Here is a 17,413-nt window from a genome sequence, read left to right on the forward strand (position 1 = left end):
GCATGTGTTTCTTCCTGTGGAACAGGCCTTAAATTCGGTCAGAAAGTGGCTGGTTACCCCAATAATATTTGCATTATTGCAGTTCACAGACTTTGTAGCTAGAATACTATTGATGGCTTTACCCCCAGCAGCCACTGAGAGGCCCTGTCTCTAGATAGATAGATAGATAGATAGATAGATAGATAGATAGATAGATAGATATAGATAGAGATAGATAGATAGATAGATAAATGATAGATAATTAGGGCAGTACTTGAGGAACAACACCCAGTGTTGTGCTCTGGACACACACACACACACACACACACACACACACACACACACACACACACACAAGATTATTGTTTATTCTTAGTGAGATTATGGATTTCATATCAATTGAAAGGTTTCATTCTCTAAACCTGTATGATTATTAGCATTCAGTGTTTTGGGTTCCTTTAACCAGAACAAAGCAGGAAGAGCTGGATTATTTTAGAGGAAAAGGCTCTGACTTTATCCTAAGTTACTGGGCACAGCAGTTCCTACAACAGATGTGCTTAGGCCGCAAAGGCCCGGCACAAGTCAGGGAGGTCAGTGTGCTGAGAGCCTCTGAGAAGAGTCTTCTACCCTTTTCAGAGCGCCACTTGGGAGTGCCAGGGAGTACCCAGGGCAACGCCCAGCAAGAGCTGGCCTGCAGCTCCGCAGAGCTGGACTGCAGGTGCCCAGGCAGTCACACTTCTGCTCCTGAACAGGTCTCTCAGACATTGGTGTGATGGCATCAGAGTCATCATATTGAAGACAGCAGAGTTGTACATCACAAGGATAAAGCTGAATCTAAATTTTCTTTGTCCAGTGTTCATGTATTTGGAGATGTAAACACACGGGGGTGGCTTTCCTTCAGCTGCTCTGTGTGTGTCCTCTGTGTGTGAACAGTCAGGAAACAAAGCCACCATTGAGTTACATAAATACAGAAGAGAGGTGGAATGAATGCCAGCCTTCTGAAAAGGCCGGGTTTTTTCTTTCTTTTTTTTTTTTCATTTTGGGCTAACTCCAGTAACCAAATAGAATTTTCTGATACATTTGCCAAGTAAAAGAGCTGATGTTGAGAATGAGATTCAAGTGTTTTAGTTTGATGTATGTTTTGGAGACTAGGCTACATAAAGCAAGTTCTAAAGCCAAAGATAAAGTTCTGTCTTAGCTTTGCCTAAGGAGCGGTGTGTGTAAACATGTTAGCATGCCCGTCAGTATGTCTCGGCTGCCTAGCTGTCCCACTGGCCCTCACTGACTCATGACCCACTGCCACCACCAATTCTCCCATTTTCTTCTGCAGCATCTCTTCCTCTGCAGTGACGGGATCAAAGCTGTACAAAATGGAAACCCGTCTGGTCTGTCTGTTAGGTGCACTTGGAAGGCAGATTTTGGGGGAAGAAAGGCAAATGGCATCAGGCTACTTTGGATCTCTGCTCTTCCCTAATTCTTACTCAGTTTTCTTGTTTGCAACTTGCTCTTTCCCTTCCTCCTCCACTCCAGCCCTGGTTATGTCTGAATGGATTATGAGAGAAATCTTAGGACACAGTATAGGGACATCCATTCCTTGGTACCCAGCTGTGTCTTGATCATTCTCTTACCAAAATGCAGTATTAGGGGCTGGAGGGATGACTCCGTGGATAAGAGCACTGGATGCTCTTTCAAAGGACCTGATTTGGCTCCCAGCACCCACGTGGTGGCTCATAATTGTCTGTAACTCCAATTCCAAGGGATCTGGCATCCTCTTCTAACCTCTATGGGTACTGACTGCATGCTCAAGGCTCACAGATATACACACAGGCAAAACACTCATACACATAAAATAAAATAAAGGTGAATCTTTAAAAAAAAAAAAAAGTACTACAGATAGGGTTGAACTAGGTTCCTCTAATCACTAAGCACACAGCTGCCTGCAGACACACCCTGGACCCTAACATGAAGGTCTGTGTGGTGATACCAGAATGGGTGATGACAGAGGCAGATGCCATGGGGGCACAAATCTTACTCCTCAAGTGGTGGAGCACAGAGCAAGTGTCTGAGGGACCCATGAGGACAGTGCTTTCACCCTGTGTGTGTATGGGAAACCCTGTGTTGATCAGACGCTGACAGCAGGAGCATGGCTTGTGATGGTGGTGGACACTGCTGAGAGGTGACCTGGCCCGGCTTCCCATCACAGTCCCCAGACACTAGTCTTCTTGTCCTAGTTCACACTTAATCAGCATCCTCAGTAGCTCTCTCCTCCATCTGTGACAGAAATGACTTTCTGCTGTAATCTTAGCCCTGTGACTCCATCCCTGTTTCAGCAGTTAAGAAAGCACACTGATTTGGTTATAATTGCTTTTACAAATTACAAATTCTAAAAGCCAGCACTTTCCAGCTGCTCTAGGTCTTCCATAAGTAAGAAGCCCTGGCTGGGGCAAGAGTGAGGGGTGGGTCGTAGGTAGCCCAGTGATTGATAGTATTTGCTGCTCTTGCAGAAGACATCGATTCAGGGGCCCACAACCTTTGTAACCCTCAGTTCCGGGAATCCAACACCCTCTTCTGGCCTCTACAGGTACCAGGTATGTAAGTGGTGTACCAGTGTACCTACAGCCAAAAGAGTTATACACGTACAATAAAGATAAGTAAGGTTCTGTCCTGTGCCATCATCAAAACAGAGTGTTGTAGGGAGACAGATAAACACAAGACTGTGGTATGCTCGGAAGGTACTCAGAATAGGCTACTGTGGGGTGTGAAGAGGTTCAGCTCTGGGCATTCAGATGTAATATTGGAAGAGAGGAAGGCATTCTAGATAGACAGTGGATGAGTGAAGGTGTGCGTATGGTGGTACTCTGCATCCTGGCCCACAATCAACCTAATCAGAGCCCAGGACATGGGGACGTGGAGGTGAGAGTGGAATCAGGTCTGATGACTCGGGGCTTGGAGGTGGTGACAGGGTTGGGTTTTGGAGAAGCCTCTAGCGGAAGGTTGACATGGCGGAAGAGCATTGCTAGGGGCTATTGGAGGGATGGCATGGATGGAGCCTGGAAGTCAGAAACCGCGTGAAAGCTCAGAGGGCAGTCATGGTGGACTGGTATTTTCAAGACCAGTACCCAGGAAGCTAGGACACAGTCTTTGTGTAGTACACAAGTGTACGGCATAATTGGGCCAGTTAAATCTGGAAGATCAGAGAGAGAAAGGGAAACGGTTCCAAGATGCTTAGCTTTATAAAACAAATAGAGGAGGACCCAGGCAGAAAACTGTTCCTTTTGAAGAGGCTTGATTTGCATTAGGAGAGGATTAAAGAGCCACGTCTAGAAGTCAGCCAGAGAGAACTCAGATCTGCCTTGTCGATAAATTCGGAGTTAGACTCCACACAGCTGTCCTTACTGTGTCTCCACTAGAAAAGCATCTTGTTATGGTTCTGTTAGCCTTCTGCCACCTGAGCAAAGCTCCTTCCTCATCTGGAGACCCACTGTAGGTGAAAGACCCCCGGAGAGGTCTCCCTTCAGGAGAGACCCCCAGCTCCATGAGCACGCAGCGACCACCGATCAGATGCAACAGCACGAGGTTTATTCAAACACAGGTACCTGGGGCAACAAAGCCTCTCGGAAGACCAACGCGCCTCTGGGTTGGTGGGATGGGTTTTTATAGCAAGAAGCGCGGGAAAGCATTAGTCAAAGGGTTCTGATTGGATAGTTTAAACAAGGCGCGAATGGTTACAAAGCTCTGATTGGACAATTCAAGTGAGGCGCGAATAGTCAAAGGGTTCTGATTGGATAGTTTAAACAAGGCGCGAATGGTTCTGATTGGACAATTCAAGTGAGGCGCGAATATATAAGCATAAATCAAATGGGGCGTGGATTCAGGCTCAGGGCGGTTTGTGGGTTTCCTTGGTAACCAGATATGTGTGTCGACTCAACCCCTATCTAGAATTCCAGCTGCTCTGGTTGCCTTCTAGCTGAAGTCCTTTGTTCCCCTACGTGCCTCACAAGCTAGGGGGTTTGCACAACAGGGCAATGCTTATCGGCTGTCTGGGCTGCGGTGGGGCCATTCTATTTCCTGGAACTGTCTTTTGTTCCCTTATAAGCCTTGCAAACATAGCATTCCTATAGGGGTGCCGGGGGGTCTTTCATAGGAATGGTTTATTCCATCAGCCAGGTTCTGGCCCAGGGTTTCCACTCCGCTTGGAACTGAATGGCTTCACATTAAAGTCTGTTGACCATGGCAAACCCACACAGACTGTTTCATTAGAAGAAGGAATCCCTTCCTTCTGTGCACAGCAGCTCACACAATGCTGTAGGCTTAGCCGAGAAACCTGGCCTGTTGTGACCTGGGATGAATGACTTAGAACCCTCTTCTTCAGCCAGCGCATGGAACCAGTCCACCCTACTGGGGGAGTCCAGACATCTGCAGGCGTTGACTTTTGAAATAAAGTCGCTTTGTTACAAGCCTGGTCACAGTTGTCAGCACACACACAGATGTCCCTGTGGCTGCCCTGTTGCCTACTAGAGTAGAGAAGGTAGAGGGAGAATCTGTCTGTCTTACCCACAGAGTTCAGCCTCTGCCTAGATAGTCAGTTGACCAATATGCCAGGGCCAAGACACAGCACGTGACTACTGTGGAAATCCTACAGTTGCAATTCTAGGAATGTTTTTCCCTGTGGAAGTTCTTAGTGTGATGCTACCATCAACCAAAATTATAAAAAACTAATTGCAAACTTTGAGTAATGAGATAGGAAAACAGGGGACACATGAAGAATGTGCTCTTGCAGTGGCCATGAGGAGGGCAGTGTGACAAACTGCAATTAACTGCTGGCTAATTGTCGCTGGGGCTCACTTACCTCTGCTCCGCCACCCTGGAGACTGCACAGCACTTCACCTGATTGAATCCTGGCAGCTTTTGGAAGCATGTGTGTTTTCTAGGTCTTTCCTTCTATAATGTTTTAGGGGTTCCACACCCTTCGAGGCAGTTTTCCAGCTGTTCCCTCAGGAGTGGTGTTAGCAGGAGGTTTCCCTTGTGGGCTTGCAGCTGGTTTCATCTCCACTATCTCCATGAGGCTGCCGCCTTTGTGATGTATATATGACGTCCTCTGCATGCACTGCCTTGGGGTTTCTCTCTGAGTTGTTGACCTCGTATTTTTGCTTCACACTTGTAGGCTGTCTCCTGGTTCGGACATCTATGTGACAGTCTCATCCATGGCTTTGGCAAGATCCCAGTGCCGTAACTCCCCCAGCAACCTGTCTTCATCCAGTGAGACTGGCTCTGGGGGTGGCACCTACAGACAAAAATCCATGCCCGAAGGGTAGGTATGCCATTTGTCCCCCCTGGAGAGAGGTTTATCATCAGTGTTCTTCTCTGTGTTCAGACATGTAAATGATACCCATTCAGACAGGCCTCATACAGCTCCACGCAACCAGCAGAGAAGATGTAGTTAATGCTACAGATAAAAGAATGTCCCAAGGGCTAGGTCAGACCACTTCCGAACAAGATGATCAGTCTGTAATTGATGCAGCCGTGAAGTCGGATAGCATCAGTTTCTTCATCACACGCATCATTTAGTGTCACTGGAATATTTCCTCCAAATTGAACTCTGCAGAACATTACTTGCGCTGGAGTTCATATTGCTGCTGATACAGAGAAAATGATATCCACACCCTAAGCTGAAAATTGTCTTGTACGGTGCCTGAGTTTTGTTGATTTGTGTTTTTTGTTGTTACTTGGTTTTTCAAAACAGGATATCTCTGTGTAGCCCTGGCTGTCCTGGAACTTGCTCTGTAGACCAGGCTAGCCTGGAACTCAGAGATCCACCTGCTTCTGCTTCCCCAGTGCTGAGACTAAAGGTGTGCTCCACCACTGCCTTTCTGTTTTCTTTTTAATCCTCATTGACACTAAGTGCCCAAAAGTAACCACTTATTCTGATAAATCTCACAACAAGCTGAGGCTATATAGCTCAGGCTAGAGCACTCACCTAGCTTGATGCCCTAGGTTCTGTCTTCAGGGCCACTAGAAAACGGGACAAAACGTTCAAGTGAATGGTGGAGGGGGCCTGCACCCAATTCTGAAAGCCACTGTGGGGTGAGGGGACTGGAAGGCCTGAAGCTTGGAAGTAATGGGTATGGAGGCACAGCATAGCACATACAAGCTGCCTCTGCCCAGAATAAGAACACTAAACTGTGTGTTCTCTGGTGGACCTGAGAAAGAACCTGAACCATTCAAAAGGCAAATAGTTCTATTCTACATTTTCCCAAAGACTGATTAACAGATGGGCACGTGATTTGATTACTTTCCTGAGATTTCACTGTGTCAGAAATTAGCAAGGTGCTGATAATACCCTCATAGTGGGCGTTTTTTTTTTTTTTTTTTCATTTTGACTAGTTTTCTGGCTTTTTTTATTATTATTATTAAGATTTGTTTGTGTATACATGCATGTTCTGCTTGCATCTATGTATGTACACCATGTTTATGTCTTTTGCCCTTAGAGGTCAGAACAGGGCATCAGATCCCCTAGAACTAGAGTTACATACAGATGGTTGTGAGCTGCTATGTGGGTGCTGGGAATCGAACTCAGGTCCTTTGGAAGAGCACCAGTGCTCTTCACCACTGAGCCATCCTCCAGTTCTTCTGTTGTTTTTCATAACCATTGAGTATGAATGTTTTGTTGGCGGTGCTAAATGTTGATATTAGCAGAAGGCAGGTGATAAAACACCCTAGAATACTTCTTCTCCACCCTATCGTCTCCCCGGGAGCCTGTTTGAAGTGCACACATCTTAACTGCAGTTGCTTCAGTGATGACTAGAAAATAATCTTAGCTTTTCTTGTCAGTTCCTGCAGAGGGGTTGTGAGTCACTTATGTTCTGCACCACAAGCCCAACTAATTATTTCGTATTTAAATTAGACTTTAAATGGTATGATTTGCCTTCGCAATGAAGTCAGCATACCTTCATCATTACAGTACTAAAATGTAAATGAGCTAACAATACAAAGGGGTTTTTTTTCCCCTGTCTGTGATATACTCTAAATGTATATCAACAAAGCAAGTGGAGATATTAGTGTTCTAGTTGATGCGACACTTGGTGCTCCATTTTTGTTAACAAGGTCGTGATTATTTTCGTGGGGCATGCAGTAGCTAACCTGTACCCTAGATGGTATTAAGGGGTTTGCGACCTTTTGTGAGCTTACCTTGGATTGCTGACGATACTGCATAATTTCTTTTGCACCTGGGGGTGATTTTTTAAAAAATAATAATAATAGCGAAGTGTTGCCTCCTATACACCAAAGCCATTTCAGTGTTGTTGTTTGTTTTTGTTTTGTTTTTCAAGACATGGTTTCTCTGGGTAGCCCTGGCTGGCCTCAAACTCAGGGATCTGCCTGTCTCTCCCTTCCAAGTGCTAGATTAAAGGCACGTACCACTATACAAAACTGTTTTATGCATATCTGTGAGGCAAGAGGTAGTCTGGCTCACTGGTGTGTCTCATTGTTGCCCATGAATGAAGTTTGATCCTGAAGTTACCCTAACCCAGTGAGAGCAGTGGTGTCCAAGTCGATGGTGAAGTGTTTGTGCTCTGCTGGGCACCTGTTAGTGTTAGGCATGTGTGACGTCATAGCAATAATCGCCACACAGTGGCTCTCCTTGGACAGTGTGCTGTGCTGGTGTCCTCCCTCACTTCAGTGGGCCTTGTGTCTACAGCTGGGTGATGTGAGCCTGTTCATTCTTTGATCCTAGGACTATCCTAATCAGTTGAGAGGTGAAATTGAATAGGGAGATCTGCAGCACCTATGCTACTTGATAGGGGAGAAAAGACACCATTCAAACCTAAGATGGGAATCAGAAGTAATGAAAAAGCAACTCAGTTTAAAGGCTGTGGGCCAGGGGTGGAGCTCAGTGGTAGAGCTTTTGCTAACAAGTATAAGGCCCTGGATTCAATCCCTAGCAAAGCCAGACAGCAACAGTAAACACAGTATCAAGGCTATTCTCCCATCTTAAATGCATTTTGATGCCATCCATGAGAGCTTTTTTCTAGTTGTTCCTCGTGAGGGATTATACTTGTCTGTGATGGTGGCTAGGAGCAGGTTCCAGCCCATTGTAGAGAAGTTTCTTTCAGAGGTGCCAGCCTCCTGTAAGAAGTAGGCAGCTTGGGTGGCTGCATGCCTAGTCACTGAGTGTGTCCTTGTGAGCCAAGTAATTGCTTTAAACTGCTTTCATATTCCACCAGTGGCTCAAACGTCAAGTGTGTCTCCAATGAGGCCCTCTAAAATGAGGCGAAGTGTGAGATTTAGCTTTTGTCTACATCCCTCAAGGACAAGATGTTTGTCTTGGGTTCTCTGACACACATTGCATATGTAAAGAGAAGTGCTTCTCAAGGCAAAACTTAAGTGTCTTGGTATTTACTTAAATGGACAGAGAAAATAAATTCAGAGATGGAGAAAGTTACCTTTGGTTTCTTCTGCTACGAAAGAAGCAGTTAGATGCCATGTCTAACTGGCATCCTTACCCTACCTTGAAAAAGCCTTCCTTAAGCAGCCTTCACTGCTTAGGAGAAAGAAAGCAGATTTGTGAATCTACTCCTTCCCCAATATTTTCATAAATCAAGGTTTTCTCTCTTGGACTGCATCCATATAGAAGATGGTTTTTTACAGAGAGCCTTACAAAGGGGCTTCTAACCAAGAACCATTTGCCACAGCAGCTGGGAAGATAATTTCATAAATATTTTACAGCAGTAAATATTTTTGTATCCTTCTATACTTTCCAAGTCTTTTGCCTAGATTTTGCTACCTATAGCTCTGTAATGGAATTGCCATGTTGTGTGTAAAGAGAATGAGACAGAGCTCAGGGGGGTTGTTTAGTTCTGCTGGGTCACCAGTTTCAACTCAGCTCCATGTTTTCTCATTCCCAGGGTCCTACCCTTCCCAATATAGCTCTTGCAGGTCCTGGTCATGTGTCAGTCATCACAGGTAAAGCACAGGCATCAGTTGATAAAGAACCTATAGAGGGCTATGTTATCTATTAAGTTCTTCAGAAGTGCATTAGTTAGTAACTGTCTAAGTTAGGGTTTCTGTTGCTGTAAGAGACAACATGACTGTGACAACTCCTATAAAAGAAAACATTTAATTGGAGCTGGCTTACAGTTTCAGAGGTTTAGTCCATTATGTCATTGCAGGAAGCATGGAGGCCTGCAAGCATTCATGGTGCTAGAGAAGGAGCCAAGAGTTCTGCATCCAGATCTGCAGGCTCAGAAAGAGAACGTCACACTGGGCCTGGCTTGAGCATCTAACACCTCCAAGCCCACCTCTAGTGACATACTTCCTCCAACAATGCTACGCCTACTCCCAATACCTATTCTGACTATCCCTCTTAATAATACCACTCCCTATGGGCCTGTGCAGGCCATTTTTATTCATACCACCGCAGTAACCATAGAAAATACAGTAAATTTCCCCATAGATACTTGAATTCTATACTCAGGCCCCTTCTGGTCTCAGAATTCGTATCAACATTTGTGCTGATATTGATAGAGACATAGGATTTCATGTGATTTAGGTAAAACAAACGTTACTGATTTTTTTCAAGGGGAAAATCAAACTGGCTCACTAAATAGCTGCATTTCTCTCCAAAAGCAGTTACTTACATTTTACATGCCAGAGTACCTACTTCCAAATTGCCGTTCCCAATAGCAATGTAAAATTCATATCATTAGAAAGTGGCTTTCACATAATACAGATGGTAGTTGTCTTTGTTTTTCAGATCATAGAGTACATTGCTTAGAAAACAATTGATCCGAGAATGACTTACTGATGTAGTGCATCGTTGAATTAAGAGAAACACCCCCAGATGGACTGTTGGGAAGATGTGAGGGATTTAAAGTGGGCTGATGGTAAATGGCAGTCCGGGCTTGACTGTGTGGGCTGGTGGACTTGGGTTTCTTACTCTCTGGGCCTCCTGTCAACAAGCCCCTTGCCCTAGTTCACACTTGATTTCAATAATAAGCATACCTTCCTGAGCAGAGAGATGTGTCTACGTGCACAGACATGCAAGCAGAAACTGGTAATACCTGTCATCAGAACTAGGACTCCACCTGTGGGTAAAGATTCTGATGTGTCTTGCTTTGGTTTGGGAATCACCACAGGTTTGGGGTGAGCCGAAGATCCCCAGCCTCCATCGACAGGCAGAACACTCAGTCAGATATCGGTAGCAGTGGAAAATCCACACCCAGCTGGCAAAGAAGTGAGGACAGCCTTGCCGACCAGATGGGTAAGTAAGCGATCTCTGAAAAGTGCTTTCAGAGCAACGGGGCCTGATACCATCAAAGCATGCAGTTATAAAGGATACCTTAGTTAGCAAGTGTGCATGGGAACTGTCTCTGCTGGACTAGTGCATGTGAAGGAACAGATAAGACCAGGGCTCTCAGTGACCCAGACTTCAACCAGAGTGACCAGGAGTTAGGTTTAGTGGCCAGTCTGCTGTGCTCCTGTATCCTCAGGACCCCTCTCCCTGCCTGCTTGCTTACTTGGATTGGTTGGTTCATTGGTTTTGCCTTGTGCCTGGGAAGATTGTTTATTATTCTTAATGTTGACTTTTAAGGAGAAAGACATCTCTGTACAAATGGGAAGAGATTGAATTCTTCTTTGGTCACATTTGTATCTTGGTCAGGCACCTCTCCTGCCTGATGGACATTTCAAAAAATTCTTTCCCCTCCACTGTTAGTCCATCAGCTGAGAAAATTTCTTAACGAAACAGTGTGATGGAATGAGTTCACTAGGGGCCCTTGTTCAGGTTTCTAGTGCATAGCCCTCAGAGAATGTGGAGGAGAAATCCATCGTCTACAGTGGTACCATGGATACTGCTCCTGACAATGAAATTTATCAGATACACCAGAAACGTGATACCAACCCAATTCATACATCAGAGACTTGGTTGTGAGCTGTCAAGCTGGCTTGTCATTCTGTGCCTCCATCCCACAGTTCTTTTTCTTTTTTCTGAAAGTATTACCATCAGTATGGGATAAAGAGATACACATTTCACACCTGAAACAACTTTTAAGGCAAAGAAAACCTACCTTATGTTTCTTGAAGGTTGATGAGTTTGTCCTGTATCAATGACTGTGCCCAAGTAAATATATGAACGTTGAGGAAGAGAAGTGTGATTCCTGGGTCCTAAAGACATGCGTTGTTCCATTGTGCTTTGTTATTGAAGCCATCTGTCATTCCCCAGTCTTATTCCACCCGCCCCAACTCAGAAAACCTGAGCATATTCTCTCTGCTTTCCTGCTCCTTCCAGAATGTCTGTAATCCCATATGTTTTGGTACTGTTGGGATGGTAACATCACATATGAACAGGCTCCTCTGCAGCATTACCTTAGTGGCTTTCTCTGTCTCACAGTGCAGATTCTGACCAAGGCTGCAGCAAGCCTTTGTATGCCCAGTGTTGTGCTTCCACATCACGGGGAACCAGACGGTGTCTGGGGACTAGAATAGTTAGACAGTCCATCATCCGTCCATATTCATCCCCTCACATGAAGTGCTCTCTAGTCTTTTTCCTCCTGCATTGTCTTCAGTGTAGTGACATCTCACTCTTCACAGTTTACGATGCCAGTGTGGATTTGGATGACTCTCCTGAGCACACTGGTTCATTCTTCTGGTACAGTATAACTTTAAATCAAACTGATAGTCAGACTCCCCTAGAGCTGGCCTGGGAAGACTTCACTATACTGTGTGAAATGAAATTGGTGGCTTTTCTTCTCTTAAAATCTATTAGCCAGGCATGGTGGATCATACCTCTAATCCCAAACTAGGGCCTGGAGGTTGGCTGATTCAGGAGAATGCCATCAGTTCAAAGCTCTGTTGGGCTACATAGTGAGATCCAGACTAGTGTAGGCTAAAGAGTGAGATCCTGTTTCAAAATGCTTTAAAATACATATTTTAATTTGGGAGTCCCAGCATTCCAGGATAATAAGCCAACCTTCCCTAATTGGCATATCGTAAGAAATCCAGGGCTTGATTGATGTCCAGGCTGCCCAGCCTTTTGGCATTGAAAAAAGATTGTCATCTATGAAGGTCACACTTAAAAGCTACAGTCAGGTTACAAAATAAAGAGAAGTGGGAAAATATCCTATAATGATGTAGCTGGATATGGTGGTACACACCTTCAATCCCAGTGCTCAGGAGGCGGAAGCAGGGGGATTTCCATGTGTTCAAGGCCAACCTGGTCAGCCAGGGCTGCATAGTAAGACCCTGTTGCAAAATAAAGTGTGTGTGTGTGTGTGTGTGTGTGTGTGTGTGTGTGTGTGTGTGTGTGTATGTGTGTGTGTATCCCATGTTTCCGGTGAGTTTATCTTTTTTGGTGATGGTGGTGGTGGCATTCATAGCCATCCTCAGTTTCATGTGTCCTGTGGGCCTTTGGACATGCCTGGTAGCCATCCTAGGGAAAATATACAAAGAATAAGTTAGATTTTTCCTGGCTCAGTATGTGATGCATAGAGTTGACCTCCCCACACTTGGTGTGGATGTAACTGGTACCTGCTAGGCAGGCTCATCCATCCTTGCTGCCAGGGTGCTGTGAGCTAGTTTGTTCTGACAGTGTGGGTGGGCTCAGCTTGATTCACAGGCTCACTCGGCTCCATGGATGTTTGTTTCTACCTCACTGCTCCTGGAAATGATGTCGAGTCACACTCCAGGAACAGGCTGCCTGGTCCTCTGCAGATCAGGAAAGGTGTTGGAGAAGTCCATAATTCTTGCTCTTAGCTCTACGTGGTCAGGGTAGATCACTGCCTCTTGAATGCCAGTATGGCGCCTGAAAGGAAGTGATCATTTGAAGTAAACTAGCTGCTGTGTGTCTGTTCTGTCATGCTCAGCTTACAGTTATAGAGGACCTCAGGGATGCAATTCTTTTGTCCTCGAGCAGCATGAATTCACAGGTAAAATGTTCCCAAAGTGTCACGGTAAGTAATGTGTGATTGCATCCATGCCTGTCTAGGGAGTGGACACTGAGCTAGGTTAGCCTCCCTGCAGTGAATGATTCATGAGTTTAACCCATGTATTCTAAACTTTCCCCAAAGCAACTGTTAGTTCCAAACAGTTTGCTGCATTGTTCATGGCCTTTGATTTGGTGGCACTTGGCTATGCTAATGTGTATGATGTGACATGTTGTCGCCAGCTGCAAGCTTTCTCCTTCAGCCACCTAGTTTCTGACATACTATCTCTTGTGTAGACTCCTAACAAGCTTACTGCTGGTGCCCAGAATTGGCTGGTCAGTGAGCTCTGAGAGATGGGGTGGCAGGCCGTCTCCATGTGGTAGCTGTACTGTATTTATTGCCTGTACAGTAATGTCCTGTGCTGTGTTCCAGAGCCTACATGCCATCTCCCAGCAGTATCAAAGGTACTGCCTGCTTTCCGAGACAGTCCCAGTGGGAGATTAATTCGACAGGATCCAGTGGTTCACTTGTCTCCAAACAAACAAGGCCATGTAAGTTCACCATAAGCTTAACGAAATAACTGCTTTCCAGCGATGTGTGTGATTCCTGTAATTTGAAAATGGCACCCACCTGCTCTACCCTAACTCTGGGTGGCAGAAGGCAAGATATTTTACACTTGGGGTTTGCACAGCCCAGATTCTGAGTTGCTTTAGTGTAAACTATATTCTGAGGAGTATATCTGCATCCCCATAGGTCTTTAGGGGAAGGTTCAAGAATTCAGAAAAAGTCCTAATGTTAGAAGGAGAACCGTACAACAAAGAAGGTTTGCCCCTTAGCACAGCTGGGAGGGAGGGAGGGAGAGAGGGAGGGAGGCCAGGTCATGTGATCTGTTATTAAACACAGATTAAACATTCTTATCCATGTTGTAGCTTTACCTGCAGTTCATTCCTTTTGGGACTGAAGCGTATTCCATTGATGGATGTGTGTGTGTGTGTGTGTGTGTGTGTGTGTGTGTGTGTGTGTGTGTGTGTTTTATTTTTAGTTTATTCATGAGTTAGTAGTCACTTGGCTTGTATCTTCTCTATTATGATGACTGCTACAAACACTCATGCTTACACATTTTTATCTCTGAGTCTGTATCAAGAATGAAATTGCAGCTACTTCACTGTGCTACTGCCCAGTTTTTATTCCTAGTAATACCCCCTCTTTTGTTCGCTGTTTGGTTTGGAGGTATTCTTGTGTATGTAAAGTCCTCACTATCCTTTGCTCTGCATTTTCCTACGGCCAGCAACACTGGGCACCTTTCCTTGTGGTTGTTGATTTTTGTTTTGTTTTTTGTTTTCGAGACAGGGTTTCTCTGTGTAGCTTTGAAACCTGTCCTGGAACTAGCTCTGTTGACCAGGAAGGCCTCGAACTCACAGAGATCCACCTGCCTCTGCCTCCCGAGTGCTGGGATTAAAAGTGTGTGCCACCACCACTCAGCGTGGTTGTTATTTAAGTGTCTTCTTTGCAGAAACAACTGTTCACATATCACACCATTTTTAATTCATTACTTGAAACGAAAAGCTTTAGTTTTGATAAGATCCAGTTTCTATGTTTGTTGTCCTAGCTAAGAAACCATGGTGTAACCCATGGTCATGGAGATTTACACCTGTTTTGTCTCATGGTTTCAAAAGTTTGGCTTGTACATTTAGGTCTCTTAAGGTTTTGTTTTGTTTTGTTTTCTGTGTAGTAAGGATTCAACAACTTCTGGCTTTAGTTTTCTTGGTTGGTTGGTTGGTTGGTTGGTTGGTTGGTTGGTTGGTTGGTTTGGGGTTTTTTGACATGTGACTATTCAGTTGTCGTGGCACCATTTATTAATGAGACCAGTTTCCCCCTGTGGAATTATCTTGGCATCTCTGTGTAGATCTTACTTCAGCATTGGTTGGAAAGCTGTGTCCTAGGCAGATGCTAACTGGGAAGCACAAGAGTTCAGACTTAGTTCATCTCAGATTCTGCCTGTTAGCTACTGAGGATGGCTTCTAGAGTCAAGCCCTTCGGGAATACCATTTCCTTTCTCTGTTAAGATAATAAAGAAGTCAGTGACAGCTTATATTGTCCTGGTTGAAGTGATCTTCATGCCATTGTGTTGTTATGTTGGCCTAAGTGAAATAATGGAAAATGGGTTCTCGGAGGACGTGTGCCGTCTCTGCCAGAACCATGTACCACAGAAGACCCATCAGTCTGAGTGCTGTTCCCCGTCTCTCTTAACCTTACTTTGACTTGTTTGGGGAGCTTTGTAACTGGACACATGCCAGAGTGTCAGCCTGTGACCCTTCGTCGGTGTGCAGGGCCATGTCCCTGCATGGACGTAACTCCGGCTTCTCTTGTAGTCTGACGGCCACTACTCCAGCCATTCCAGCAGCAACACCCTCTCCAGCAGCGCGTCCAGCGCCCACAGCGACGAGAAGTGGTATGACGGGGACCGCACGGAATCTGAACTCAACAGCTATAACTACCTACAGGGCACCTCTGCTGACAGCGGCATCGATACCACCTCCTACGGCCTCAGCCATGGCAGCACGGCCTCCCTGGGGGCCGCCACTTCGTCACCTCGGTCAGGGCCAGGCAAAGAGAAGGTGGCACCCCTGTGGCACAGCTCCAGCGAAGTGCTCTCCCTGGCAGATCGGACCTTAGAGACTGAGGGCCATGGCATGGACAGGAAAACGGAGTCCTCTCTGAGCCTGGACATCCACAGCAAGAACCAGGGTGGCTCCAGCCCACTCACCCGGGAGAACAGCACCTTCAGCATAAACGATGCCGCATCCCACACCAGGTGAGTGCCCTCTGAGCCTGCCTGCCCGCCCTCAGGTTTCCCCACCTCCCCCACGTCAGTGTGCAGTGATGTCCTCAGAGACACTGGAGTTGGTGTACATTTATTTATAAACACTGTATTTTTATATGCTGTTATATTTTATGCCATTTATTTCTCAGCATAATAGTTTAGCAGTCTTAATGTGATATTTCAAATTGGGAGAAAATTTTGCAGATATATTCATTGTAAAGTTGGGTTTTTTAATTTCCCTAACTACATTCCAGAATTAGTTTTCTAATTTTGATTTTCAGCATTGATATATAATGAATATAGAGTGCTACAGATTTTTTAAGATACTTGAATGTCTTGACTATATATTTGAAACAAAGTGGTTTTTCCTAAGATGGGCAGCTTTTCCTTAGTGCCCAGCACATCATCTCCCAGCTTCGTGCCCTAGCGCATCGCTTACCCCATGTTTCCCTTACTGGCTCCTGACAGTGATGCATTGATGGTGGAAATGCGCATCAGAAAAGCATAGTTAAAGTGCAGCATGCCCTTCCTGCAACGGAAGCACATTTCTCTCGGGTCCTTGCTCATCACTCCACTAAGCAGAGTAAAAGCTGTTCTCCATTTCCTCAAATCCACAGTGCGAGAGGACTCGGTCTGAGGGAGGAGGCATTCCATTTCTGCTCTACACTTATACATCTCTGCTCATTTCTCCTTTTGCCTTTCACTGTTGCAAACTGCTGGTCAGTGTGTGCCTGCCTAACCTGACTGCTCCACCTGGCCGTGAAGACTAATTTAGCTTTTGAGTTCTCCAAATGAGAAGCCATGTGTATAATCCGCTAGCAAACCCCAGACTACCCTGGCGGGAAGACATTCAATTTATTTGTACTTAACTGAGCCAGTGCAGCACCAGCTTTCTCATCTTGTCTCTGTTCTTGCTGAGGAAGGTTTTTTGTTTGCTTGTTTTTTGGTTTATCAAGACAGGGTTTCTCTTGTGTAGCTTTGGAGCCTGTCCTGGATCTCACGCTGTAGCCCAGGCTGGCCTCGAACTCACAGAGATCCACCTGGCTCCTCCTCCCGAGTGCTGGGATTACAGGAGTGCGCCACCACCGCCTGGCTTGCTGAGGAAGTTTTAAGTTTCTCTTCTCTTCAAGGTCGAGGCTGTGTGACTGGATGCATCTCCCAAGCAGTGTCTCTGGTTGTCATCCCCTACATTCCAGCTTGTTGTTATTTTTGAGATTGTATTTTAGTTAGGTTTCTCCCTTCCTCTTCCTCCCTCCAAACTCTCATATACTTCTCCCCACTCTCCTTCAAATTCACGACCTCTTTTTTGGTTAAGTATTCCATGCATATATGTATAGACATAAATATTCCTAAATGTAACCTATTACATTAAATATAATGTTACTTGTATGTATGTTCTCACAGTTGACCATTTGTCACTGGACAAGGAGTTGGTGCTCTCTTCCCTAGAGAGGACCCCTCTCCTGCTCCCAGCTCTCCTTAAATACCTGTAGTTCTTTGTGTAGGGTTGGGGCCTCGTGGGCTTTTCCTCCTGCAGTTTGGCATGTCTGCTGGTGTCCTCCTTGTTCAGTCCATGTTTGGGCACTCATGTTGGTGAGACTATATAGGTGTAGCTTCTGATACTACCAGGAGATTTTAAAATGACTGTGCTCTGGAGCAGCAGTGACCTTGAGAAAGTGGCCTCAGGATCCCA

At 45.4% G+C, this 17,413-nt stretch overlaps 1 protein-coding gene across 8 annotated transcripts in view; it reads left to right on the top strand.

Annotated features, from left to right (window-relative positions):
• Positions 1–17,413, top strand: part of Sipa1l1 (signal induced proliferation associated 1 like 1) — a 293,066-nt gene that overhangs the window by 248,883 nt on the left and 26,770 nt on the right. For all 8 annotated transcript variants that reach the window (XM_036205565.1, XM_036205563.1, XM_036205571.1 and 5 more), the window contains 4 exons: positions 5,144–5,290; positions 10,113–10,237; positions 13,329–13,447; positions 15,269–15,711. In XM_036205565.1, coding sequence (XP_036061458.1) covers positions 5,144–5,290; positions 10,113–10,237; positions 13,329–13,447; positions 15,269–15,711 — 834 coding nt within the window. The remainder of the gene's footprint in view (positions 1–5,143; positions 5,291–10,112; positions 10,238–13,328; positions 13,448–15,268; positions 15,712–17,413) is intronic.

This window comes from Onychomys torridus, chromosome 14, assembly GCF_903995425.1.
Source record: "Onychomys torridus chromosome 14, mOncTor1.1, whole genome shotgun sequence".
Taxonomy (NCBI): domain Eukaryota; kingdom Metazoa; phylum Chordata; class Mammalia; order Rodentia; family Cricetidae; genus Onychomys; species Onychomys torridus.